Here is a 24,956-nt window from a genome sequence, read left to right as displayed (position 1 = left end):
GTAGCCTTAGTGCTGCCAACCTTTGGAGTAGGCCAATGACTGAACTTACCCAAAATGCAGCGTTAAAGCCACGCATGCACAATGGGTATTTTTGTTGCATGTTGGATCCTTGAGCACTGGGGGACAGAGGGAGAGGCTGAAACTCCCACAACAATGCAAAAGTCACACCAGAGTGTATAGCAGGCAGGATGAAAACTTGGGGCTGCAGTAGCACACTCAGCTTACAGCAATTCAGCCCGTGCTAGTTCCTGAAACAGTCTACAAATTAATCACAAACAGCTGCGGTTCTCATAGCATAAACTCGCTTTCAAGTTTGTGAAATAAACAGCAGAATGTCACCACAGCCTTTAATTTCTTCTTGTACATACCATTCACAGTACATTAACAGCCCAAATAATATTGCACTGGATTATTTTCAAAAAAAGATTTCATCTTGCAAGTAGTATTCACTTTCCAAAGCCAGCAGATGAACAATTTGGTCAACTTGCACCAAGAAAATGGTTAGATAAGAATCCTCTACTTTTTTTATACCATGTGGATTTGTAACCCCCAAAGGGCAATGAGAGTGAGCTGTAAACTGTTTCCATGTTAAAGATAGAAAATTAGTAATTCCTTGCTGATTACATGTGGAAAGACTGGGGGAAAAAAAACAACAACAAAAAAAAGAAATCTGAAAGTTATGTCATTCCTGTTAGACTGCCTGCTGTATATATAATTCTATACTGTGAAAGTCCATCTACATTTAAAAATCCAGCAGTCTACAGATTAACATGGTAAAAAAAAATAATATACTTTTACGAAAAGAGAAGAAATAGTGTTTGCCTCAGAGGAGAAAGTTTTCAGATTGTGAACTCTTGTTTTTTTTCTTTAGGTGCAATCTTTGAGGCAACAAAATGTCTTTTGGCATTTGGCACTCTAATATGGACAATATTTTAATACTGGCACAAGCTAAAAACAGCACAGAATGACAAAATACAAGACATGAAACGAACGGCAGCCACTGGGGTGATGGTAAGCTAGTTGGAACATACGGAGAACTTAAAACAGTTTTGCTGAGGAACGGTGAAAGTTTCTGCAAAACCATACTTATTTTTCTTTTCTTTTACCAAAGTGTAAGTTTTACTAAACTTGGAGGGAGAAAAGAGTTTCAAATGTCCTCTAGAAAATCAGCAGCTGCTGGACAATCGACACGGCGGCTCGTTTGGCCGTCAATAGGCGTGAGGCTCTTTGTGACTCAGAGCTCGAGCGCGTGAGGCAGAGCTGGTGGCACTTCGGATCACTTCCATCCATCTGTGTGAAGGCACAAAGAGAGACACAATGAAAAGAACTGTCAGTTCCCAAAGAAGGATTCCTCGAGAGACACAGTCAGCCTTGTTAGTTGTTTGCTCTTTCATTTTCAGAGCCTGTGGGAGCATCTTGCTTGCCACTCTACTCCAAAGTCTCCCCAAAGGCAAGAGGCTCTAGATCCAAGTATGAAAGGAGGTTTAGAGAGGACAAACAGGCTGGAATCCAAAATTCATGAACCTCAAAGTTCATGAAATTCAGGGACTCTTAGTTCTAGACTGAAAAAATGTAATTTAGCTGCGGTTCCTACTTTTTTTTCCCTTTAACTAGGAAAGGGCTTGTGTGGTTTTTCCTATTCTACTCTTTTATTTAATCACCTCTTTCCCACAATTTGCCTTATTTATAGTTTTAAACTGACATGGCTAAAACTTAATAATAGTTTCCTTCAATAAGAGAAGACATTGAGACTTTTGACAAGTTAATGTTTCACATAAAAGAGCTAAATTAGTTCCCAGTATGAACAACCTCAAACCACAATTTAGGAGGAGGAGTGTCTGTTTCCTGGCTCAGCATATATCTGAGATTCAGTGGGAGGTGTAAAAATTATGTGCTGAAGTGACATAAATACATAGTAAGAACAGCTGCTTCTGTGAAGAATTTGGGAAAAAAAATTACAGGTGTGGCTTTTCCACCCAGCTCTACTGGATGAGAGTATCTTCTTTTCCTCAAGAGCTACTAAAAAGTCTTGTGATCTGTTTAGGTGTAGCCTGAGACACGATGCTCCCTGTGTGGCCACCCTGATCAATTTTACCTGGGTACTTCCTGTACACAACACAGATTTTGTAGGGGGTTTTGTACTACTACAGCTACCACATGATCAAAACCAACCCCTTGGTTCTACCATTATCAGCTTTAGAAGTTCTTTTAAAATGTTAAAGGGTTCTTTCAGTAGTTGAACTGAACTGCTTGCCTCTATTATTGAATCTATTTACTAAACTTTGCACCTAATATCCTTGTTTGGGGAAAAAACCCAACTCGTGGGACCTCATTAATTTCCTTGTCATGGATGGCCAGCTTACCTTTCAAATGTGTATTCACTTTCAGCCCTGAAGTAGTACACATGGGATTTGAAATGTAGCTTGAAGACGTAATCTTTGTGAATGTTTTCAGCTTCAGATGGAATGGTGAGCGAGTATCCCAGTAAAGGAAGGCTGGCTAAAGGATGATTGTCCTGAAGAGAAATGATGGAAAACTCCCTGAGATCAAGTGTCCGTGAGTAAGGAGAAGTACATAAAGAAAATGGAAGAGACATGCACACTCATTTGTCTTCATTGTGTTTCCATGTATGAGTGGAAAAGTACCAGCTTTATACGTGAACTTGACTGTCTGGTTGTTCCAGCTTGCCCATCTTACTGACCCTTCTCATAAGGCGCTGCTGCAGGATGATCCTATCGATATTTCCTCCTAAGGAGGTGGTGTGAACTCTTGGGCTTTCCCTGCTTTCAAGCTGATGAACATAAAGCTCCGTTGATGGGCATGAGCGGAGCACCATCCGCCTGTTCAGCCTGGCCCTGCAAACACCCACTCCTAGAAATGTACTGGCCACCCCGCAGCTTTCACTGCTTAAGGCCTTTTACTTCATGGCTTGGCACATATGAACCAATCATTTCTTTATCCCACTCATGCATAGAATATCCTACAATTCATTCCTTTTTTTTATAGTACAGAACCTCTTATCATTAAGGACTCGTGTGGCAGCGAAGACATAACACTGCAACTGGAATTATTTTGTGCTTACACCCTGCTTGAACCCAGAGATTCAGAAGTCCCACAGATCTTAGGCAGCAACCTCTGCTGCTTTACCAGCAGGATCCTTGCTCCGAAGGGTTAATCCTTGGCTGCTGTTCTCTCATTTGACTTGAGCATCAGTAATGGTAAACAACATTTCAAAGTCACTATTATTACTTTTTTAATTGTATTAATCTCAGAATCTGTGCAAGAGAAAAGCTTTCCTTAAACCTGCACCACAACCTCGGTGGTAGTGAGGTCTGGTGTATTTTCAGGGATGGCATCTACCGGGACTGCTGAGATTCAGTGCCAGGAAATGAGGACACATTCTTCACTGGAGAATCACAGACTCTTAAGAGTTGGAAGGGACCTTGAAAGATCTAGTCCAAGCCCTCTGCCAGAGCAGGGCCACTTAGAGTAGGTCACACAGGAACTCATCTAGATGGGTTTTGAAAGGCTGGGAGCAGGCTGCTCGCCATGGCCCAGCATCGGGAAAGGCCGTGTTGCCGTAGCACTGCACCTTCCTTCCCTCCCGTATGGCATCTGTGACCCAAGACAGCTTTTCTCTCTGCCACTGCTTTGAAAAAACCACAAGGTCTTCTCCAGCCCCTGCTCCCCCTCTCCCCCAAACACACTTGTGCCATCTGTTACCTGGTGCGATTTGTAGAAGAACATACAGAAGTTGGTGAACACAACCCAAAGCTTCTGCCACCCGTTGCTGTTCTTGAATTTCCTTAGGAGATTTCCAGACAGCTGGTGCTGAAACAGATCAAAAGCAGCCAAATGAAACAGTGAAAAGTACCTGTGGTTCAATCACCGTAAGAAAAATTATCTGCTTTTATCTGGCTGTAGGTGACCTTGTTGTATGTGAAAATGCTTTGGTTGAATACACATTTTTTTCTTGTGCCTTTTTCTATTACTCACTCATACTTTAATTATTATTTTTTCCTGTATGTAGCTGGGTACTTCCAAAAACTTCAAGCTGACTACACTTTTGGGCTTTTTTCACATGGAGGTGGCTGTCAGTGATATACATCATTACTGAATGTCAGTCTTGTTATTCTAGTCTGGCTTTGTTCTTTTCAAATGATACTTAAATAGAATAATGGAAACAGAAAGTCTGACATGAATTTGTGATGTGAAGGAAAGTTATGACACACTTTGGAATTGCAGATAGAGATTGAGCTCTCGAGTACCCAGTGGGTTCACGTGGTAACTTTTCAAAGATTTCAAAAGCAAGGACTGTTAACTTTATTCTCAGCTGGGTTTTGGATAGTTGGACAAAAAGGAGGAGGAAGCTGTAACCACGTACAAGTATTTAACGGCTGGCAGAAGGAACTGCTCTTCACATAGTGAAGATGCAAAGTCCAGCATCATTGTGCTTTGCAAATGAAGGCAAATTTTCAAAGTGAATTATTAAATACTCTCTGTTCCCTGTAAGGGATCAAAATGCCTGTTTACCTCATTCTCTCTATGCAAGGCAGAAGCTAATCACCTAATCTATAAAGCTTAATAGTCAAAAGTCTGGTGGTCCTGATGTATCTACTATGAATGAAACAATCTTGAAAATGTTCTGTTTTCACTAGTCTTGGATATCTATGTTAAAGCTTTTGTTTGAAATCATCCCCTTCTCTTATATGTGGACTGCTGCCTCCTTGCCCTAAGTTACAGGTGTACTCCTTAATTTTCTGTTACCTCATTACTCTGGAGGATATCATAAAAGGACAGGCTTTGCATTCGGTACCAGCAGACATATGAAATGGAAACAGGCCGCTGATCACTGATCAGTCCAGCAGGTAGGGAAGGACAGTCACTGACAGAGAGAGGATCTTCTACCACGAGAGAGACAGAAAGGAGGGAGAGACACAAAGAAAATAAACGATAATGCTGAAGTGAGAGCCACCAACAGAATGATGTGAGCATGAGTGTAACCTGGCACGCATGGAACAGCGGTGGAGCTGAAGATGTTTTCACAGAACAACTGCTATGTCTCTCCAGGGTGTGTTTGGTCTTCGCTGCTTTGTTTGCTTTCAGTTGAGGCACGGGGAGGAACAAAACCAAGGAACAACGAAGCACTGATCTCGAACCAAAAGATTTGCCTAGCTAAGTGTTTTCATCCTTGGAGTTAGTCACTGGTTCAAGTTTCATATCTATTTGTAGGCAGTCATCTGCTTTAGGGAAGAATGTGAGACCTTGGTCTGAGCTGAACTATTTCTCCCTCCCAGCATATAAGGGTACAAAGAGCAGAAACTCCACCTGCATGGGATCAAAATGAGGCTCTACAGTTAGTGGTTTCTAGTACAGAGGGATTTTCTTTGTTGTGTTTCAGTAACAAAACTGGGAGCAGTTACACTAACTATGAATATGGCTTGTCTTTACATCTCTCTGTTGTGCATCAATACATCTCTAGAGGAAGGGTGGCCTGATATCTGAGAGCTGCCTCAGTGCAAGCTGACTCAGCTTTAAGATTCCATTTACCATTTTCATTGAACATGAATTTCCATGAGGACTGGGATAAAATACTCAAGAGCTCCTTGGAAACGCTCTTGGGTGAAAGAACACAGGCTTGCCACCTCATCTTAACACCTACGCTGAACTAGGAGCCTTTGCATTTTCACCTTTGAAACTCTGTGTTTGCATCTCGCCTGTTGAGTAGAGGATTAACGAATGTGTATCAGATTGCCTGAGCTGTGAGCAGCGGGGGGGAAAAAAGGAGTTTTATTCTGAGGTGGAAAACGCAAATAAAGAAAAAGCAGATGAGACTGAGCAATGAGACAAGGTTCCAGAAAAGATGGCTAGGTAAAAGAAAGTACGTTAGTAATACACGGAACTAAAACTCTGGCTGCAGCAGCTAAAGACAATATCCTTTCAGCTCGAGCAATGACTTAATGCCTCTGTAACCGAAAGCATTAAGACAGTTTGACCTGCTTTAAATTTTCAAGGGCATCGAGTCTTTGGGTTTGGGGTTTTTTTTGGATGGTTTGGTACTGCTAAGAAAATTACTGCTCTAACTGATTTTACAGACAGGCTCAAGGAGCAGACAAGTGTTGCTTGGACGATGGGTTACGATGCCATCAGTGGGGGACAGTCAGTTGCATGGGTGCGCCTGAAACTTCCCCGTGAGGAAGCAACGGGGTATTTAGTGAGCTTGTTAAGGAGGAGCAAAAAGGAAATTGTCGTTCAAGAGCGAGCCTGGAGCTGCAGCTGAGATCGTTCTGAGGCAGATACCTCCACAGCAATACTAAAGTCGATCATTGAAACACTGGTATTTCTGTGCCAGCAGACGTGCACCGTAGTGTTGCCACGGTGTGGTGACTGACGTTCGAGTGAGGTGCGGGATGCACTGAGGTCGTCCTCAGATTCCTGGTCTACAGTAGTTTCGTCAGGAGACTCTATGAAATGCAGGGAAAAAGCATCTTTCTTCCTCTATGCAACAACATATATAATTGGAAAAATTAAACAAATCAATTCCGTCCACGATATCGTGAACTCATTTAAAAAAACCCACACTCTTAGAAATGATTTTGCGCAGATGTTACGGAGATTTCTTTTTCTTACGTGTTTCTGCCAAGTGTCAGGATCAAAAGCTAACTAACTACTGTTAGTGCTTTTAATACCTTTCAAGGACAGGCACTATTTAACAAATCTTGCCTATTTAACAAATCTTGTTAAATAGTTCCTTGGAATCATTATGCTTAAGTCACTTCTCTAATTCAATGAAATTTTCTGCTAACATCAACAAGAAAGTTAAAATGGCACATGGATCTATATAAATCTCTCTCTTTTTATCTATAAATCAGCTTCAGATGTATCAATTTGATCCGTGGCCAGCTTTTTCACCACTTTGCTTAGGAGCAATCACCAATCACACCGACCAAAGTGAATAAAACCTACTCTCCAGCATTTACTTACTGTTGTCAGGTGGGCTGCTAGCCAGTAACTCTGGGGCAGGGCCACTGCTTTTCTCTGACAGGTCTATTGCCATCTGAAGGTCCTCAGTCCATTTGTCCATTTCAGAGCGGGTACTAACAATGAAAATTCAGGTTTTATTCACTTTCACACTGAAAGCAAACTCTAAGAAACAGTCACAAGCTGAGCTTACTTTTAATTTCAATAAATATATTCAGACACAAGATGTTACGCTCTTTTCCCAATAGCTTAGTTTTTGTTCTGACTTGCACAATTGCCACTCTGTTTTGTCCCATGCACCTTTTAAGGGTTGGTTGGTTTTGGTTTTTTTACAAGAAGCTTTCACAAAAGAATATACCTTTGAAATTGTTTTAGGAGCCAATCCTGCTCACACAGTTTACATGCATATCTTGTCTCCACTGAATTACCTTGCAGCAACAACGATGGACTGGTGTTGACCTCGTAGTGTTAGACAATGAGGAACCCCCCATTCCTCTTCACTTTCTTCTATCTGAGAGATAAAAGCCCAAATGCTGTCAGATGGCAGGAATTACATACTACTTAGGGTGAAACAGCAAGCTCTTACCATTGAGGATTAGAAAACTAAGAGGAAAGGTCCCAAACGGCAATTTTGTGCTAGGTATTGAGGAAAAAGAAAAGGTGGCTTGCAAGTTGGCAAAACAGTAACTTCTGCAATAACTTCTTAAACCCAAAGCATGGCTTTATCTGCTTTGTGTCCATAAAAGAAAAAAGGGAAACAGTGCTATTTTTATCAGAAGAGTGATTCATCACACCAAAGGAATGGTAAAGGCTGGGAGTTCTCAGGGCCTTGCAGCATAACACAGTTCTGTCGTGAACAAATCCACACCAAATGGACATCAATAATTGAGTAGATTCCTAGAAAGGCTACATAGAACTTGAAGCCTCACAGGTGCTTAGAGAAATTCAGTTACTGTCATAGTTGATTACCTAACTTAATTCTCAGGAAAACAGTAGGGAATAGATAAAAACCCATGAGAAGTTCCAATGAAAATAACGTGGGGTGTTTTGAAAGCAGCAAAAATATTTTGATATCCTATAAGAAGAAGAAGAAGTAACCGTGTGCTATTGGCTTGAATGATCTGTTTTCCAGAAGAACTGCAACAAGAGCTCCAAATGAAAAGTTTTCCACTACTTTGGTTTAAGATACAGAGCTGAAAGTATTAGAAAATGGGGATTTTTAACAGAAATCAGAAGGTCGCTACTGTTTACTTGCGTTGCAGTGTAGAATTATAGAATCACAGAATGGTCGGGGTTGGAAGGGACCTTTAGAGATCATCTAGTCCAATCCCCCTGCAGAAGCAGCTTCACCTAGATCAGGTCACATAGGAACATGTCCAGATGGGTCTTGAAGACCTCCAAGGAAGGAGCCTCCACAACCCCTCTGGGCAGCCTGTGCCAGGGCTCCCTCACCTGAACAGTGAAATAGTTTTTTCTTATGTTTAAGTGGAACTTTTTGTGTTCCAGCTTCATCCCATTACCCCTTGTCCTGTTGCTAGCTACCATAGAAAAAAGGATGTCCCAACCTCCTGACACCCACCCTTTAGATATTTGTAAATGTTAATAAGATCCCCCCTCAGTCTCCTCCAGACTAAACAGCCCCAGTTCCCGCAGCCTTTCCTCGTATGAAAGATGTTCCATACCCCTGATCATCTGGGTGGTTGAATGGATGGTTGGAAAAAGTAACCCATGTTACAAGAAGCTTACATTGTGAGGCTAAATGCCTCCCCCTTCCTCTTTTGCAGTGTAATCACCTTTATGTAGAAGACTGCATGAGCACAGTCAAACCCCAGCCAGCGTCACCAGGCACTGCAGAATGTAACCACAGCTTCCCTGAATCAGAGAACAGCCTCTGCTGCTGCTCTCAATCCAGCAGAAATTACTCGAGCAGTTGAGATGGGACCACAAATGGCTGTTGAAGCCTGAAGGCCTCAAGTTCCCACAATACTTACTGTCATGCCATACAGTGGAAGATGCCCGTGGACTTTAAACTGATTTGATGCTGTCAGGCCTCTACTTGTGTACAGTAAAATATCATTGAACTAAAAAACAAGAATAAACATTATTAGAACGATAATTGGCACATCTGCATGTAGAAACCTCCCCACTCCCAATATTAGAATGGTAAATATAGGAAGCCTAGCCAATACTGCCTGACTGTTTATGTGGCAGTCCTAATGCATGGATGGAAAATATTGGCTTCCACAATATTCCAGTACCTGGTATTAGCATTCTGTTATTTCCCTTGCTCACCTCAGGCACATTCTCACATTTTTCCACTGGATATCATCTGATGCCTTCTAATATTCCCTTTTTGATCTCTGAGTCAGAGCCACAACAGCAGTGAAACCAAGGAGTATGTTTCACACTCTGCTGCACTTTGAAGTTATGGAAGGTAAGTGTGTTTCATCAGTATTTCCTTCTGATTTGTATGCCAGCATACCCCAGAGAGGAGTGTCCAACTTACCTCCTACAACCTAAGTGGCTACCTATTGTTCCACATATTCAGAAGGAAGCTGTGAGACTCGGTTTCAAGTAGGTGGCTTTAGGTTAGAAACACCAAGGTGAAGAGACCAAACATCATAATTTGTGGAACTTCCAGCCAAAAGCAAGTCAAATGACCACCTGCATTTTGTTGCCATAGGACAAAAGGCATATTTTCACCATGCCACCTGGGTCAAAGGATGTTTTTCTCAAACACCAGACAGCTGCATCATGGAAAAATCATACTCTGTGCTGTGAAACAGAGCACTCCCAAAGACATCCATAAGCTGATAGCAATAATTTATGAAGCTGTGCAGAACAGCCACTAGAGGGGGATTTAATTTTGCCAATGATTACACAGCTATTTAGAGTCCCCAAGTACTGATTTATCTGGGATTTTATCTCCAAAACCATTCTGGTGCTTGAGATGGACCAAAGACTGCTTTGACACCACAGGCAACTGATAAAAACTCAAACTGATTCGAGAATCTAGTCTCAATTTTTAATATATTTTATATAAGTGTAATATCAAGGCACCAGTTGGTAATAACAGAAATGGTGATATGCAAGAAAATACTCGCCATATTCTTTAGGCTTCCTTTTTAGTGGCTTTAAAGGCAGAGAATAATCCTACCCTAGCAGATTTAGCAGTTACACCTTTGACTCATTTGGAAGATGAAATATCGAGCATCGTGTAAAATGTAGCTCTCACAAGCTTTTCTACACCCCCACTGTCTTCACTCTCTGCATACAAGAAGCCAAGGATGTATTTTCCTGCCACACTGCACTGACTCTTTAATGTGCCTCGTAACACTAGACTAGGAAATCTATGTGCTCTGTTTGGCACCCCAGTGCTGGGGTCAGCAGCAGCAGGATGGGCAGCCTGGGAGCCTGTCAGCAGGTCGGGAAGAAAAGAGAGAAGGAACCATCTGGTTGGCTCTTGTGGATCAGAGACCGAGTGGGATTGCTGTAACCTGAAAATGCTGCTAGTGATGGTGGGAGGAAATAACTTCTCCTAGCGTGAGAGCCACAAAAAGCGCAAGAGCTACGAAAGGCATCCATAGGTAAAGGCAGGCCCATCAACCTGCTGGGCACTTGTAGCCTCAAACTGGATGGACTATGGAGAAACTTGGTTCTGGAATGTGTCATAAGAGAGTGATGTGGACTATCTTTTGTATCACCACAGGTTACTCTAACTTCTTCTGTGGTCATGATCACTAACCCTGGTGCCACTTTTCATTTTATAATGACTCTACTTGCATTTAAAACAATGTGCTAGGAGGTACTATTTTATCATCATATGGGGTACTATTTTATCATCATATTCACGGTGTTACATAAAAACAGGTAAGTTTTATCTTTGTAAGAACCAGTTACAAAGAGAATGTTTGTTTTGGACAGAAACATAAGTAAGTTCTTAACAACCAGCAGTCCAGGTGACGTATTATATTAACTTAAGGCTGTTTATAAACACTTACTGTAATTCATAACTGGAGTCTAACAGAACGTCTAATAGTTGCCCATAGTTACATTTTGTTACAGAAAGAAAAACTGTCTTCTTGCTTACCAGAAAAAACATCCGTTGCTGTAAACCTTTTCCAGACAACTTACTGAGGCTGCCCAGTCTAATGAACTCCTGTGGGAAATAAACACGAAACAAATATGTATCTTCTGCTAAAATGATGATGATTTTTTATTATGCAGGCATAAATAAGGCTACTTGGTCATAGGACTGACTTGACTGTCAGTCACCAAGACTTTTTGTTTGTTACATACATTAAAAATCTTATTTATAGGATAATTTCTTTCCATTCATGACAGTCTTTAGGAGAAACTCTTCATACCCTTTCATCCATTTTAAGAAAATTCAGCTAAGTAACATTTTCTTTAACTAACATTGATTTCTTCAGACAACTTCTTCTTTCATCAGTTTTGAATGAGCATATTTCGTGGCATAAATGATGTGAAAAACTAATGGTAAGTCGGCCTGTATGTCATTGGTTAACCACTGCTAAGGTTCTGTTGTGCATAGGGCATACATGTAAAATCAGCTACTTGAACCAACATCAGCAGCAGAAAAAAGGAGGACATTTGTCTGTCAGTAAGAATTGTCCCAGTATCCTCCATGTTGTATGACGCAGTACATGAATTTGGATCAAACTGTTTGAGAATCTTTAGGGATGGAATTATAGGAAAAGTAACACATTTGAAACTTTCAAGAGGCTAGATTTCCTGGGCTTACTGTGAACCTATACTGTAACTCACCCTCCCATGAAAATATCATTTTCAGTCACTCCCCTCCAGCTTCTACCAAGAGGTCTATATTTATTACAGTCATATGGTCATTCTAATTGTAATTGTGCATGTAAAAGGCACATTTAAAGCACCAGAATCCCCTGCATCTTAGGAATAAACTGTCTGTCTAAGATGGATCTGTACAGAGGGACATCCTGGTCACCTTAGGGTTGCTGTGATGTATCCAGCTTCCCTAACTGCATTGTGTAAGGGCAACGGGGCTTGGAGAAGACATTAATGTTTACAAATACATAAAGGGTGGGTATCAGGAGGATGGACCCAGGCTCTTCTCGATGTCCAACGATAGGACAAGGGGCAATGGGTATAAGCTGGAACATAACAGGTTCCAAAGAAATACAAGGTAGAACTTCTTCACTGTGAGGGTGAGGGAGCACTGGAACAGGCTGCCCAGATGGGTTGTGGAGTCTCCTCCTCTGGGGACATTGAAAACCCACTTGGATGAGTTCCTGTGTGAACTACTCTAAGTGATCCTGCTCTGGCAGGAGGGTTGGACTACGTGATCTTTCAAGGTCCCTTCCAGCCCTTAAGATTCTGTGGAAAAAGTGGCTAGAGATGGTTATCCCTATATCACAGTAGGCTCACGCTACCAGGGAGCCCATGGAAGCTGTTGTTGGCCATCAAAGAGTATTCATCTTAACTACTATTAGGTGGTACCACATAAATAGTCACTATCAGGCTTAGCACCAGCACAGCAAGCACCGTGCCAACACACGAATCAAAAGCAACTGACAACGAGATGTTTTAACATCCAATACAGGAACCAGTTTGGTGGCAGCAGACACCCCAGTATGGGCCAACATGAAGAGGATGTTACCTACAGCCTCCTTTAGGGTAGCTGAACCATAAGGCTTCTCCTCCAAGACATGAGGTTCAGTCACCTTAAGGTAAATGCACCATGGGTGACAGTGGCATTGGCCTCCCCGCACAGCCTGCACTGGGGCAGGGAACTAAGTCAGAGGCCCTTTTGCAAACAACCTCTCCTCACTGTCTGCTTTATTCTTGAACTTCCTAGGATAGGAAGACTGCTCTGTCTTTAAACAAGATAGAATAGCATTCAATTTCATGTGACACAGATATGCACAGGCTGCGAAATGTCCTGAGGGTCTTGCCAAGGACGTGAACAGTCTGTGGATCACTGGAAAGAAGCATGAGCCGTGGCAGCTGCTTGGGAGACAGTGAAGACAGAAAAGGCAAACCAAAGAAGTGGAGAACAGCCAAAAATCCAGAAATACCTGTGCTCAGCACTGCCTTCCCAATGACACACCAACTTCAAGCCCCTTTTCTACACGTTTGAATCCTTCAATGGCCTAGACCCCGGAGAGTTCTGCGAGCTGACTCCACTGTGGCACTAGACACAGTTGTGTATTACACACACAAGTCAGGGGAGTGGGGAGGAAATTACTTCAACGATAGACAGCTCTCAAGTTTGCACGTACAGATACGTGTGCCTAGAAAAGTAAAAAAGGCTGCAAATGTATTCTGAGGCTCATCTATTCTGAAAGAAGCATGATGAGTAAGAGAAGGATGTTGGTATTTTTGTAACACAATTAAAAGTGTTTACTTAAGGCAACACTGTCTCAAAAATTATTGCCTAATGTTACATGTAGACTAAAGAGACTGCTAGTCCCCTGGGCCGTGAGTTTCAAAGGCGAGCATTGTGAAAGAGCTGAAGGTCTCCCAGCACAAACATCTTCCTTTGCTTTAATCTGCCGTGCTCTAGCATCAAGAGTTGGAAAAAAATCAAGAAGGGTGGCAAGAAATGAGGAACAGTGCAACTTCTCAAGCTCTGAATGCTGTCATAAACATTACATTTTTACTACCTCTATTGTAACAGATGTTTGGAACTTCCTACAACTGTCCAAATCTATACATAAGATAAACCTTAGAAAACCCAGTAAAAAGATAATAGATGTTTGCCTCTTCTTCCTTTAAAGGTTGCTGTTTTCTAGGGTATTGTTTAGCTTTACATTTGATAGTTTTTGGTGAAAGATGGTCATATGAGGAGAGGCAATTTCACAGCTTCTCCAAATAATCAGGTTTCTAAAACGTATCTAATGCTTTGAAACTTTATCAGACCTTGATCACAATTCTGCTACTTACCCTTCCTGGGATCACCAGATTGTCTATGCCTATCAAGTCTTTCTTGAGTTCATGCAGTTTCTGGAAGTTCTCCATCTTTATCATATTGCCATGGAGCTGAACCACCATTTCAGAAACCTCAGCCAAAGCAGCTACATGGACAAAACCATAAAATGCTTATTAACAATTTAGAAGAATGATCAAAAAAGAAAGATGGCTTTTGTCTGCAGCACCCAGTTCATGAGCATCACTCTTTCTTTTGTTACCCTCCTCCTTCACAGTGTAAAGCTACTCAGGCAGACTGAAAACCACACAAACTCTGGACATCATCTTAGAGAGCAGAGGGTGAGGGGTTGTAATGAAGAGACAGTCTATTTCCTCAACCAAACATTTGCTCTGTTTTAATCACAGGAACTTTGTAGGAATACTCAAGCAAACTCAGAGCACCAATGAATGGGTTCTCCTGAAGGACTTCATTTCCTACATCTCTAATTAATCTAGGGACCTCCTCCATGCTTGGAAAAAAACAACAAAAAAGCATTTCCCCTCCTACCTGCAGCACACTGGGTCAGGTCCATATTTGAAAACACCAGGAAATGGCAATAATGTTATTTACTGACACGTGACCTAACACCTGGGAGTGATTTCCCTAAGGAACATCTCCATTGTGGAGGGGGTTGTTCTCTGTGTGAAGAAGGACCAAGTGGGATGCAGGAAGAAACAGGCACTACAAAGTCCTACTGTGGCAGCAGAAGCCAAACCAAACGCAGGCTGCTGCTGATCTGCTGCCTGTGCCTTGTCTTTTCCCCACGTCAACAACACAGTAACTCAACTCAGAGAACTAAGCTGAAAATCATGTCACCGCTTGATGTTTTCTGGGGGACCAGCTCACAGACTGGCTCCTTGTGCCATCATGTACAAGACCACCAGTCTTGACACACAACACACAGGCAGCCTCTGAACAGGTTGATCCCACTGACTGACTTTAGTATAAGAACAGTTACAGCCATTGTGTTAAAAAAAATACACAGCCAAAACCCTAGTAACAGTGGTTCTTCCTTGTTATATCGTTGCTCATTCACCTGTTATTGAGAGACCTGTGCTCCCTCTTGGGATTCACATACCCATCTCCCATTTTTTCTGCTTCCTTTACACTCCAAACTTTAACAGAAATCACACTGTCCTTCTCATGCTCTCTCATTTTCAGCTCTGAATCCTGTGTGTGTATCCATTAAAAACAGTAGAGGAGGAATTAAACCTTGCTGTCTGCTGCACTCTCTAGGGAGGTGTGAATGGACACATCATCCTCATCTAGCCTTGGCTATACTTATATGGGATACTTCTCCCATACTATTTGCTGCATTCCTCGAGATCATTCAGGCAGTAGCTACATTTAGGCACACATCTGTGTGCCACAGACTTCAGTGCCACAGATCTCTGTGGTATTTCCTATTGTTACAGGTCAAATGATCTCTGCATTTTGTGCACTGCTTACTGTGTGTCTCATTGCATGGCGTGAGAGGGAGCTTAGCCAGCCAACACCTTACAGCTGAGAGCAGCCATACCAGCCACTGCCCCCTGACCAAGTCCTTCTGTGCTGAATGGTAACTCTCAAGATAACATCAATCTTTAAATGATAGCTTCCAATGAGGGTGAGGGACAAGGCTTGAGGAGGAAAACAAATCATCAAGGGGAAATAGAAGGCAGTGAGTTCAGACTACAGGAAGAAAATGTCTTCACCTTGAAAAAAAGAAACCCAAACATGTCTACAGCTTTCAGTTCCTGAAACAAATCATGGAAATGGCAATACAACAAACTCCCTGTCTGGAAAAATAACACCTAAGGACAAATAACACTTAAAGTCATTAATAACAGGAGCCATACTGGGGCAGACCTGGGTTCACCTGGGCCAATATTCTGTGTTCCTAGTGGATCTCTAGGGAAAGCTAGGAACAAGACAAGAACACACGGGGTGCTTACTGTGCTGTCCCCCAACAGTTTTCAGTACAAGTGACTTCCTGAACCATGTGTCATTTCTGTGGGTTTAATAACCCACAGCAGATTCTTTTCTTCCAAGTTTCTTTTTGCCCATCCATGTACGTCTAATGGATTTGGATGCCCTTGCCCAGCTCCAAGAATTGGAGTCTTTTCTCTTACTTACCTCTTGAATCCCTGAAGTCTATGTGGCTTGGTGGGTAGTATTTGCAAAGCCTCTCCATTATCTGCTTGTAGTGCATAAGCCTGTGTAAAGGTCTGAGAAGGAAGGTATTGAGAGGCAAATAGCAGACTTTCTGTAGCTCAAAATCCCTGCAAAAGGTCTCCAGCTTGCGAGAGTTCTTGATCCCATTCTCCAACTCAATTAAAATCTCATCGTGCTTCCACAGGTGAACTGTCAGTTGCTTATAGGCACAAAGAAAGAAAGAGCATGTAGTAGAGCCGTTAGCAATCACTGTGAGACATGACTCAGCCCAAACCTATTCCAGTAAAAATATCCAAGTAGCACAGCACTTGGGATTTTGCAAACAAAATCATTCTACAACACAGAATCACAGAATGCTAGGGGTTGGAACCTTCAGAGATGGTCTTATCCAACCCTCCTGCTAAAGCAGGGTTACAATGTCTCTGATACTTATTTGAATAGGAGAAATGGCACTGCTCATTTGAAGTACATCCTCCTCCAATCCTCTCTGAATTCCACGTAAAACAAAAGTATATGACTAAAAACCCCTAAGTCTGGTATCAGTGAGAAATACAAAGGCAGGGAGATGATATAAACATAGCTCATGCAAGTAGGGGTGCAACAGGGAGAGTGCCAGACAATGCAAATGCACAGGTAGGAAATAAAATGGGATTTTCTAGGAGGATGAAGGGATCTAGTTGCCCCAGTTCCCTTAAGTGCTTTTAGGGAGCTGAGATGCAGGCAGATGGACATGTAGCTTCTGTAGGAAGTTGCATCTCCTGGGAATCCAACAAATGCAAAAATAAAGGAGTTGTCTGACAGAACTGGGTTATGTTAGAGTTCTTCATCTTTAGATTACGTGCCCTTCTATGTGGTACAGTCTCTAAGGTAGCAAGGGAAGAGATGCACCAGCACCTGAATAAGGTTTGCATGAAGTATGTAACTTCATCTGGTTCCCAGTATCCTAGGTGTCCACAATTCTCATTTGAAATAATTCAGCAGTAATTTTTTTAAACAATTAACACAGGGGCTCCATTTGTATTTTGGAAAAGGTGAACTGGTCCTTCAGAATGCAGAGAGCTTCTCTGAGCAGCCAAAGGAAGCCTCCCCATCCGTGGTAGAACATTAACCAGCAACAAAACCACACCTGAATGAACAGGTTGAATGGCTCAAGAGGACAATTTGTCTTCATCTAAAGCTTGTGCTTTTTGACCCATTTCCAATCAACTCCCTCTCTCTTGTGATTTGTGATATCCTCACCAGAAACATACCTTCCCCTACAGCCAAGCCACTTCCTCCATACACTGCATGTTCATTTCACAAGCCTGTAACTCAAGAAAAGGCACAGCAGGCTCTCTGGACTACTAGAGAGGCTGCCCATTAATTACTTGCTCTTAATAGTTTTCCTATGTTAATTAAACAAGGAGTGCTAGTTTTCAGGTCTTTAAAGAGGTCTCATGATAAATATGTAGAGTTTTAACTAACTTTGTTGTTTAGAGTGCACTTCTTGAAGTCAGTGAGCTTTGCCTCTTTCCTCCTAATATCTGTGCTTATCAGCAGTGATACTTCTCAAAGCAAAGAGAACAAAATCTAATGGCAAAGAATGGTGAAGGGTGAAAGCACATTGACAGGTGTCAGTTACAACAAAGACTGTATGCTGCCATGAAACTTAGTGTCACAGTAAGACCTGCAGGCAGTGAAGGACTGACAGTGGAGTGTTGCAAGGTACCAAGAGCAGAAGCAATCTGTCAGATGCTGAAATTCCAAAAACTGTTTGTGAAAAGGTGTGTACTTCTTGCAGGCAGAGATGGAGGTTGAACAAGTCCCTCCCACATTCTTTCCAATGCTTCCCAACTGTGTCTTGAGGGGGAAAAACCAGTTCCTGCTAAGTACACTGCAGATAAGGAAGGGCTGCCTTATAGTGACAAAGCTGTCTGTGCTGGGGACTGTAAAAGATTTCTACATTGTCCTTCTTCTGATTTGCTGTATAATCAGTTGCACATAATTTAGCCTCTCTTCATCTCTCTCTGTCCTTTTGAAAGAGAAGCCTGGTACTAACTAACTAACGCCTCGGGAGAGCTGTGAAAATTAAACTGCCCTTTCTTCCAGCCAAGGACTCAAGGCTGCTTCGTCTATGAACTAACTACAGGATGCTGAAATGGCAATCACCAAGGAAAGATTTATTGGATAGTTTCAAAAGGCACTTTGAGATCCACGTGCCAAAAGGCACAGTGCCATGTTTTGCTACACGTTGACCTGGCTGCATAGCTACATCCATTGGGTGAGCTGTGTGTTTTCCATCCCTACGTGTGTTTTCCATCCCTACTGTAAAAGTCCACAGGGTTTTGTTTTCACAGGCTCCCGAGCTTTCCTTCCATGCTGTTTGTTCAGTAACACAGAGCATCAAAAATCCTACTCCAGCCAGACTAAGAACAGATGCAAAGTCTGCTGAACATTACACGTAAATTTACAGTTCACACTTGTATTTTTGCTTTTAGCTTTCAGGAGATCAAAGGCAATTGTTTGCATTTATCCAAAAGCCCTTTCATCTGACTTGGCACCACAATGCACGAATATAAGTTTACCTAATCAAGTCAACGTCTAAGTTACGGTCACTACTCCTGCAGTATCTTAACACTTCTATATGCACTAACAAGTAGGCACACTCTGTGTTTGAACAGCCTCTTCAGCCATGCAAAATCTGATGTTTTACCTTCTTATTTGAAAGGTAAAAAGAACTGTAAATGAAACGTTCCTGAACTTTTGTGTTTGTTGTTCCTATGTTTGGAGAGTGGGCTGAGGAAAGGGGATGGAGGATTTAAAATCAGCTTGCAATTCTGAAATCTCAGGGCTCATCAAACACTTGCCACTTCATCAAAGGAAACTTGTACCGCATAAGCCTTGATTACAATTGGTAAAAAACAGTTCAAGTAGCAACATCATCTGAAAATGAAAAGCACGCTAATGTTAATCCGTGTCAAAGCTTAATAGTTATAGGATCATTCCTACCTTCATACTCTGAATGTTCTTTAGCATAACATCTCCAATTCTTTGGTAATCTCCTTTAATGTGAGCATTAGAGCGGCCTTCCCTGTCAGGAACAGAAATACCACGCACTTCAGTCATGCAATAAAACTGCATAATCACACAGAGGCACAGAAAGAAACTCAGTAGCTCATTTCTTTTAAATTCCTGACCCCATGCCCTTTCACTTGGGAGCACACGAGGAATCTTCCTGACAGACATGTAATTCCCAGCCTTCACCCAGCCTGGCTTGCACTCCTAACAACAGAGAGGTTGGGCACTTAACAGAAGGATCAGACCTTTAAAGAAAATTGCTAGCATTTTTAAACACACCAGAGAAGGCTGGAAATGGCTTGAGAAAAAGGAGGACATCAAAATCCCATCACAATACATGGGCTTAGAGCAGAAGGATAATTCTGTTCAGAAACAAGGATTGCCCCCTGGCACAGGGCCCACAGGTGTTCTTCCTCTGAGAAGCTCTCTGCTTGTGTGAGGGACGACGGGACAGAGAAACATCCACCCAGCATCAGAGTTTGACTCATAAGTGTTAAATACTGGCAGGAATTGTCTCTGTGCAGCATTTTTGGTATTAAAAATGCAAACTGCTCCCTCCCACCCAGCCAGCTGCACTTGGGTGGGTGCTTCATGTGGGTGAAACCCAGCTCCTGATGAAAGAGGTGTTCCTGCTTCTAAACCTGTGCGCGAGACGGGCAACGATGACATGCTGTGACTGAACCCAAATACATCTTTCAGAAAGCTCAGGAAGAAAAGTCATGAACATGAGAACCTAACTGTAGCTGATCTGTTCCAACCAAGATCAGTTTTCAAAAGAAAATCACTAAAAGGGATGTGGGGAGAAGCATCATTCCCCTTTCCTTTCCAGCTTCCAGTACTGCATCCAAGTTTCACACAGTATGGCTTTTTACGTGCTGTCTTCAATGTTTTAAATCCAGTTCAGCTCCTACATCTGAGTATTGGGAGACAGACACAGTCTTGGCAAGAGCAATTGCACTTCAGCCAAAGAAATGCATTACCTTGGAAGAGGACAGAAATATAATCAGGCTCTAAATGAACCCAAGGATAAGGGGACCTCTGGTTTGTGTTACTGCTAAATGGATGCATTGTTTTTCACCCACTTGCAGTAGTTCACACTTTAAAGAAAATTCTGCGTGCGGTGAAGGAAGAAGTGGACAATCAGGTGGTAAATCTCTGCATTTCTTTGTACTGGCAGTTTAGCCAGAGAGGTCCTATGCTCACCAAATCATAGAGGATGTAGCTGCTGTCAGGAATATACAGTCACTGGTCAGACACACAGACATTTTTTGTTGAAAGAAATCCATATTATTATATGGATAGATGCATATTTGGATGTGTATTTTGTTCTGGAAAATTCAACACGGTTATGTTCATGTTGGATAATCTCTCTGCATGTTTTTCTCTAACTGGGAGATGTGGAGAGAGCAGCTTATTAATGCTACACAGTAGCATCTCCTATTTTATCCTTCAACAAAGAGACTCAGCTGATAAACAAATGATTGCTCCAAGTTCACACAGAATCACAGAATCTTAACAATATATCATTTTATAGGCTGTCTTCAATTATTTCCTATTGTGTTAAGTCCTCCAGGCACTCACATGCCTATTTAAGCAAGAAAACCATAATTCTCAACAAGACTTTTAATGTTTTTTCTGGACCTAGAGGTTACACTGGGGTAGGAAGTCAGCTACTGTCAATGGTACGCCAGTTTTGCAAAAGCACTATGTTTGTTATACAAACACTGCCACAGTCAAAGCATGTCCAAGAAATGGTCTGTACCACAAGCCGTAGTAGAAGAATGTAACATTACAAGATTAGTCTCCACTTTACCTGAGGATAAAAGTCCAGTTTCTCTTTCCAGGAAGCCTCTGCCTGCCAAGCCATCTTCCCCTCATTGAGTTAATTCTCTGCCTTTCCCTTCCCCCATCCATCCAGCAGCTCTCCTCACCAAGATTTCTTCTGAGAGGCTGTAAATAAAACTTCCCAGCCACTAAAGCTCTGCTCAAAGTGGTGCATATCAAAGTGCCCCCAACAAAGGTTTGAAGTCCAAGGCAGTAGCATCAAGCTGGCGGGAGGCAGGGGAAAGCCCCCCTCTGCCCCTGCAGCCAGCATGCAGCATCCCGTCCCAAACAGTTCACACTGTGCCGTGGCACACAGCCCCAGAAACAACAAAGCCAGATGAATCTGTGCTGCTGCCAGTAACAACATGGTATTTGGTAATTATCCCTAGAAGAATTCTTGCTTTTTGTTATTCTCTAACTCTCTGGCATTGCCTCGATCCTTTTTCATGTGTCTGCGTTTGCTTTAATCTAAGGGACCTCAGCAGTCTGATACCTTTCTGATTTACTGCCAAGATAAATATTAAGTACACCACTACAGACTGCTATTTCTAAATAGAAATGGCTTTTCTGATCTCAAGGCTACAACACAGGTTGGCTAGAATACTCGCTGCAAACTTCTTATCTACTAGCTAGCTACTTGAAGACTGACATCAGGCCTACCAAAGTCACAGCGAGTGTTTCCACTGACTTTGTGAACTTCAGCTAATATTTAGTGCAGTTGCTCATCATACAGTCATGTCCTTGTTTCCTAAAAGTTGACTCCCTGGCCGCTCTTCAGCACAGCCGGCACTGACTGCCCACACAGCATTTCATCACATCAGCCACACGTAAAGCATCAGGAACATTCCCCTTCATTGGTTTTGAGCCATAGACTGGTCCAAGGCTTTTTCTTTTCTTTAAACAGTTTGAGGGCTTTCAAATCTTACTCTGCATCTTGGCAGAGAGACAAAAAGCAAGAAAAGGGGGATCCCCAAAAGCAACAGTCTTAATATAGCTGCTGGCTGAATAGTGAAGACCTGAGCCACACCAGAGCCCTCAGCCCAGGTCACAGAGATAACCTGTGTTGGAGGCAGATTTGCATTGCTGGAAGAAATAAAACCCTGAGAAAAAGAAGTGTGATAGATGGGTATTGCTTCTTGTTTCAGCCACTCTCAGAGATGGGTTGCACATGTGTGTAGGCTGTAATGGGGAGCAGAGGGACAAGGAAAGCAGAAGCTAGGTGCTGGGGAATGTGATGGCTTTGCATCAGCCTCCTAAAGCTATCTTCCACTCCACCCCACCTCTTGTCTGGGACTTCACAGTAACCCGCTACACTACCCTGCCCTTTCCCAGCTCCTCAGCATGCAAATCCCAAGTAAACCTGAAGAAAATAAACCCCAAGAGAACAGCGTCCAAATACAGAAAATACCAAAACAAACCCCCAGACACTGGACCCATCAGATGGTGGCCAAAAGCATAGCTGCAGAGAAGAAACCTCTCCATGTGGTGTACATTTTGTAATAACAGCACTCCTCTTGCTGGGAGGGGGAAGAAGCTGCTCATTTGTTGTGCATCGATGGCTAAATTGTTCTTCTTACTCCTTGTTTTCACGGGTCACTGTTTGAACATGGTATCTATCTGTCAGTGACAAGGGGCAGAGCTCAGGGATTAAGTTCTATACAAATTTTCATCAGGACTTGATTTATGGCCCTCAGCTCCACAGAAGACGTAGGAGCTGCTTTCCTCACACATAATGAGCCCTCGCTCTACTGACATTGTGTGGGAGGTCCAAAGCCCCTGAAAATCATGCTGAATAGTGCAGATGCTACTCTGTAATAAGCCCATTTCCCATTTTTCTCAAAATAGTCCCTTTTTACAGTAATGCAAGTGCACAGTTGCAAGCAAAGAGGACGAGACTGACTTTTATACCTGACGAACATCTCAGACATCACCTTATGTATTACTAAAAACAGTGACCAGGTTAACTTGCAGGGACTATGCAAGCAGATATGTTGGATTTTTGAATTACACCAATTTCTCAGTGTTCAACATTGAAAATTAATGGAAAGAAACCTCAAGTCAGCCCATACTATCCTCTGTCATCCAGGAATGGCAGTAGAGGGAACAGAAATTTGATGGGGATGATGGGATGGCAAAAAAGCAGGGAAAGAGATCTCACTAGAGAATTCCACCTCCCCAGGGGAACACAAAAACCTTTGATTGCAGCCAAAACAAAAAAAGAATCAATTGCAGCCAATGATCTTTACAATATGTGACCTTCTGTTATATGCTCAGGAACAGCACCTCCTTCCTGGATGCCATACCTTGTATTTGAGCATCTAAAATACTTCTGACTTTTAGAGAGTATTATAAATTAAAGTTCTAATATTAAGAAATACCTTCAACGTTCCCCATTACAACTGCCTTTTACAAAAGAGGAACATTATGTAACTGGAAAAGAAGAGACGATAAAGGCAAAACACCCTCTTCCTTGCTCACACCCTGCTATTACACAGTGCCTTTTACCGCCCTGCCCATTCAAGTTAATGCTGCAGCAATAAGTGATGCACAAAATGCTGCTCAGAGCCTAAGAAACGTACTGCTGAAACTACCAGAGTTTCCCAGAGTCCCACCAGGGCTTCGAGGAGACTTTGGACTGGCTATGGCTGTTGTGGGAGAAACCCAATCTACAGCAAGCATGTGTCCACAATGCTTTTAAATGCTAAGACAGCACAGCAAGAAACACTGTCACATGGAATTACATTGAAAACACAACAACATGTTGTATGTTGCCATGGCACCTCCTCAGAGGCGATGATCCTGGGCACATCCCACTGGGAGAGCCTCGGAGAGTAATGTAACGTAGCTCTGGGTGTGACCAGTGGACCAACTGTTTCTCTCCCACCATTACAAATTTATCTGGGTGTAGCACAGCTCTAATTCACAGAAGCATCCAAAAGTGACTTCAACAACTCAAACTCTCCTCTCAAAAGCAAGCTCTGGAACCAAGCCCCTGTTGATGTCTTTGTCTCAGGAACCCACACTGCCTGACTGTACTATAATACAGGCCTCATTTCTGTACATAGGACAAAGATGCTTTCGAAACTGTCCTCTTTTTCCCTCTCACCAGACACGCAGAACCAGCTGAGAAGTCAGCATTTGAGGAGGCAGGTAAGGATTGCTTCCTTGTTTATATAAACAGTTTTTCAGGCTGTTCTTCCTGACCACAAGTACTACTTCCCAAACAAAAAAACCAGTTAATAAATCAACATTTAGCTCATCTTCCCACATCCCCCTGAGTGCTTTTTATTACAGGTTTTCAAACCCTCTTCCACGAATCCTGATTGAGCCTTCTCCTTTCATATGCTAAGATCTAAGAGCTGCTTTTTTTGCAAATTACCAGCCACACGTTCCTCAGACACATCTGGTGCTACTGAGTAACAGCTTTCCTCAGATGTGCCTGTGAAATGGGAGTCAAAATATCAGCTTCTCCGGGAGAAAATGAGCCTGCCTGCATTTCTGCAAAGTACATAATGCTTTTTCTAGCTGGCACGTGGATAAGGGCCAAAACACAAGATACCTGATAGCACATTCTAAGGCAAAAATGGCTGTTGTGGCTTGCCCTAGTATTACTTTCTGCAGTGCTTACTGGGTGACCAAGGTGGGAAACTTGCAGTTCCTCTGTTTGCCACCCTCTGTCAGAATTTACAGACAGCAGTACAGAAACTTGTAATACAAGAATTTAAAGGGGTGTGGGAAGATTAACTCTTGGTTTTGGGGGTTTTTTTGCTGGAAAATGGTGCTTGTAGGCAAAATAAAGAGCATATTCAACAGCTTAGATAAATGAAGGAGCAAAACCTAATTGACTTCTCAGATTCAACTGGCCAGATACTAATGAAGCATGTCATGCTCTGCCTGCACTGCCCACACCTCTTCCTCCTTGCCATAAGATCTCTCAGGCCCTGAGAAAAGGAAGCCAGCTTTAAGTCACTGAGGC

At 42.4% G+C, this 24,956-nt stretch overlaps 1 protein-coding gene across 4 annotated transcripts in view; it reads right to left on the bottom strand.

The window, feature by feature from the left end:
- Positions 1 to 333: 333 nt before the first annotated feature.
- FARP1 (FERM, ARH/RhoGEF and pleckstrin domain protein 1) overlaps positions 334 to 24,956 on the bottom strand; it is a 217,848-nt gene continuing 193,225 nt past the window's right edge. For all 4 annotated transcript variants that reach the window (XM_061996128.1, XM_061996132.1, XM_061996142.1 and 1 more), the window contains exons 17-27: positions 19,088 to 19,169; positions 16,061 to 16,298; positions 13,921 to 14,051; positions 11,072 to 11,140; positions 8,973 to 9,062; positions 7,410 to 7,492; positions 6,985 to 7,097; positions 6,301 to 6,464; positions 3,724 to 3,831; positions 2,364 to 2,515; positions 334 to 1,290 (exon numbers count right to left, since the gene is read on the bottom strand). In XM_061996128.1, coding sequence (XP_061852112.1) covers positions 1,209 to 1,290; positions 2,364 to 2,515; positions 3,724 to 3,831; positions 6,301 to 6,464; positions 6,985 to 7,097; positions 7,410 to 7,492; positions 8,973 to 9,062; positions 11,072 to 11,140; positions 13,921 to 14,051; positions 16,061 to 16,298; positions 19,088 to 19,169 — 1,312 coding nt within the window. In that variant the 3' untranslated portion in view covers positions 334 to 1,208. The remainder of the gene's footprint in view (positions 1,291 to 2,363; positions 2,516 to 3,723; positions 3,832 to 6,300; positions 6,465 to 6,984; positions 7,098 to 7,409; positions 7,493 to 8,972; positions 9,063 to 11,071; positions 11,141 to 13,920; positions 14,052 to 16,060; positions 16,299 to 19,087; positions 19,170 to 24,956) is intronic.

Source organism: Colius striatus, chromosome 1 (genome assembly GCF_028858725.1).
Source record: "Colius striatus isolate bColStr4 chromosome 1, bColStr4.1.hap1, whole genome shotgun sequence".
NCBI classification, from domain to species: Eukaryota; Metazoa; Chordata; class Aves; order Coliiformes; family Coliidae; genus Colius; species Colius striatus.
This window is presented reverse-complemented; position numbering and strand designations above follow the sequence as displayed.